The sequence below is a fragment of the Cyprinodon variegatus genome, unplaced genomic scaffold (genome assembly GCF_000732505.1).
Source record: "Cyprinodon variegatus isolate N-32 unplaced genomic scaffold, C_variegatus-1.0 Scaffold82, whole genome shotgun sequence".
NCBI lineage: Eukaryota > Metazoa > Chordata > Actinopteri > Cyprinodontiformes > Cyprinodontidae > Cyprinodon > Cyprinodon variegatus.
The window spans coordinates 151917-154906 of record NW_015150535.1 but is presented as its reverse complement, the minus strand read 5'-3'; the positions used below and the strand labels follow the sequence as shown (position 1 = coordinate 154906).

Sequence of the window (2990 nt, the reverse complement as noted above, 5' to 3'; positions counted from 1 at the left end):
CTGGTTAGCTGATTGGCCTATGTTGGTGATAGACGGGCCAAATAAACCAATCAGATCAACGAAGCATATGACGTACTAACAGAGCGACGACGAAAACACAACCTTAAGCCAGGCTACTCTTGCTGCTCTTGCCGAAACCAGTCGGGCGAAGAGCAAAAACATCTTTTCCTCTGAGAAAAGCCTCCAGACCATGATTTGCTCTTCTTTCAGTGAGGAAATACTGTTTAATTCCGATAAAACTTGCTCGATAGCCACGCTAACGCTAGTTTCATCAGCTGAAGCCGCCATGTTCTTTAGACTGTCGCGCTTCTCGTTGCGTCTCACCTCAACCCGCCCCAAAGCCAACGCTGATTGGACGTTCGTTTGCTGAACGGCTCCAAACAGATCAGGATGGTCTCACAAGGCTACCTTAAGCCGGGCATAAACTGTACAATTTTTTGCCCTTGTCGGGACGATTCTCCAGTCATGTGCAAATTTTTCGATCGCCAAACTTTCAGCCTATCGTGCATCTTGTAGTGTACAGGGGGTAAAGGGCAGATTATACTTTTGCAAATGCACGCATCAAATGTTGCTTGCGTCTGGTCGCGAACCAGTTTTTCTAGTATGCTTCTGCACCATCTGTTTGGAATTTCTAGGGACACACAGCTGTTTCCTGCCAAAGCACAAAGAGGAGCCTATTCGAGAACTCGCCAGAACTTCGGCGGATGGTCACGAGAACTTCGGCGGTGCCGGCGGGAGTGTTTATCTTCCAAAACAACAATGGCCAGTCTGCAAGATATCACGGAATCTAGAGTTGCTAGACATTGGAGAGGATATATTAATTTATATAATTTGCCTGAGGCATCGTACAAGTGGTTGTACTTCCGAACCTCCTCGATTGACCTTTAGGCGGAGTTGTCCATTGTAGTTGTTCCTTGGTTTTAAAAAATGGCGTGCCCCGGCAACAAATCGAGAAGGACATCCACACAAACATCTGGAAAGCCATACCAAAGACCAAACACAGCTGCTTTTTGTCTGCACCATTCCGCTCGAGAACTGCGCGGGTTTGCGACCGTCCGGCGCATAGTCAGAATTTTTTTGAGGTTCACGATGATGGTTGATGGAGAGACAGATTTGACAGTTGTAGAGGCTATGCATCAGAAGCATAAATTGGCCTTAACGAGTGGCAATCAGCCTCTCACGAGCACCTCCCAATAGGGGGCGCAGCATAAAATTTCAATGCTACTCAGGAGCGAAAACCCGAAAATCCGACATGTCTAGAAACTGAAGGCTCATTTAAACCAGTTCATTAGCTTACCTGCACAGTTAATTTTTAAGTGACAGTTTCAATTTAGTAATTTGTTTTAACTTTTTTAATTAAATAATGTTTTATTAAATGTTTTTGTTATCTTGTGTTTGAATGGTATAAAAAAAATCTAGTTTTATACTATACATATTTAGACATACAAGGTCTATAAACAAAATGTGAATTTCCAAATCAACTCTTAAGGTATTTTCTAAATCCTAACCTGTTTTACAAAAGGAAACCTAATTAGCGAAAGCTCAGATAAAACAGTACACCTCCCAGAGTGGAATAATAACAACAGCTGTTGATGTAAACGTACCCGGCAGTCTCTTTGCAGGGTCTTCATCAAGGCATTGTAGGTGTCTGAGTCAAAGTACAGTCCATCCTGGTGCATCTCCTGGAAGTCCAGGTCTTTAAACGTAGGAGAGTCTTTCACACGCTCTTTGCGTGAAGCGCGGCGTTTGTACGAGGAGCCCTTCAGGTCATACTTGAAGTGCATCTTCATGGCTCGGGGCAGAACATTGTTCATCACCACCACACGCACTGTGACTCCGCCGCACTGGATGCAGTAAAGGCCGTAAAACTTGGGTAACAGCGTCCTCGGGTTCTGATTCAGATTCTACATGGAGAAAAAAAAAATACAATGTTTTATAAGTTTATTTGGTTGATATATTTTTAAAACAACCATTTAAACAGAGACACATTTTCCTCTTTTCAAATCTTTTGACAAACTAAAATGTTTCAGGTGATTAAACAAAGTTAACCTCATTGAATAACACAAAAACACTTTCACTTCACTGTTCTTTGTGTTTTAATAAAGCTCCATTATAGGGTTAGCAAACACTGACAGCATTTTTAAAGTCAAACCCAGAGTCCCTGATTTAGTTTTTGCTTTGAGACATTCAGAGGGGATTTCTTGGCATAATTGTGATCATTTGTCGTGTTTCTATTCAACTGAAAAGTGAATTTTCAGCAAACTTTCAGGAGTTTGAAAAAAAGTAAATGCAAATTTATGGTGTTTCCATTTATTTAGATGCAACTTAATCAAGCACAGCAAAACATAATGTCGTCATACGTCGTTGTGCACATGAGAAAATGAACTGATGGTACGGATCCTGCTTCTGGTACGGGTCAGGTAGTGACACTGACCACAGATCAGTAATGGAGGAAAGTTTTGATGAATGTATCGCTTTCAGGGCAAGTGGTTCTTATGTTAACCTGTCTTCTATTGATGGCGATGTTAGTTCCAGCTGCGTTTAGGTGAATAATAGGAGCATCCAGGAAGACTTATAACGATAAAAGCTGTTCAATCAAGTGAGGTTAAAGGTCGTTACGTCAGACTTGATCAACCTTTTTTTTGCAAAAAAACAAAAAATACCTCAAGCGAGCGTAAAACTATTTCTTTGAATTTGAGTTATTTTAATTTTTTTTTTATCTGCCATTTCCATAAAGCATTTCTGATGCAATATTACATGTTTAATCGTTGCATAATTCATGTAGATTTGAGCATTACGTCATACATTGATTAATATTAGGGAGCAGCTGATCAACTGTAGAAAGCCATCTGGGTCCTGAGGAAGCAAAGGATACCAAGACTATCACACTACCACCACCGTGCTTGACTGGTAGAGTGTGTTGGTGAAGATTCTCAGTCATCCAGGTCATATCATTCCAAAAAAAGTAAAAAAACAATTCCACTGGAGCA

The 2990-nt window shown here is 41.0% G+C and overlaps 1 protein-coding gene across 2 annotated transcripts in view; it reads right to left on the bottom strand.

The window, feature by feature from the left end:
- pip5k1b (phosphatidylinositol-4-phosphate 5-kinase, type I, beta) overlaps window positions 1–2990 on the bottom strand; it is a 37419-nt gene that overhangs the window by 15360 nt on the left and 19069 nt on the right. For both annotated transcript variants that reach the window (XM_015373170.1, XM_015373171.1), the window contains exon 6: window positions 1605–1904. In XM_015373170.1, coding sequence (XP_015228656.1) covers window positions 1605–1904 — 300 coding nt within the window. The remainder of the gene's footprint in view (window positions 1–1604; window positions 1905–2990) is intronic.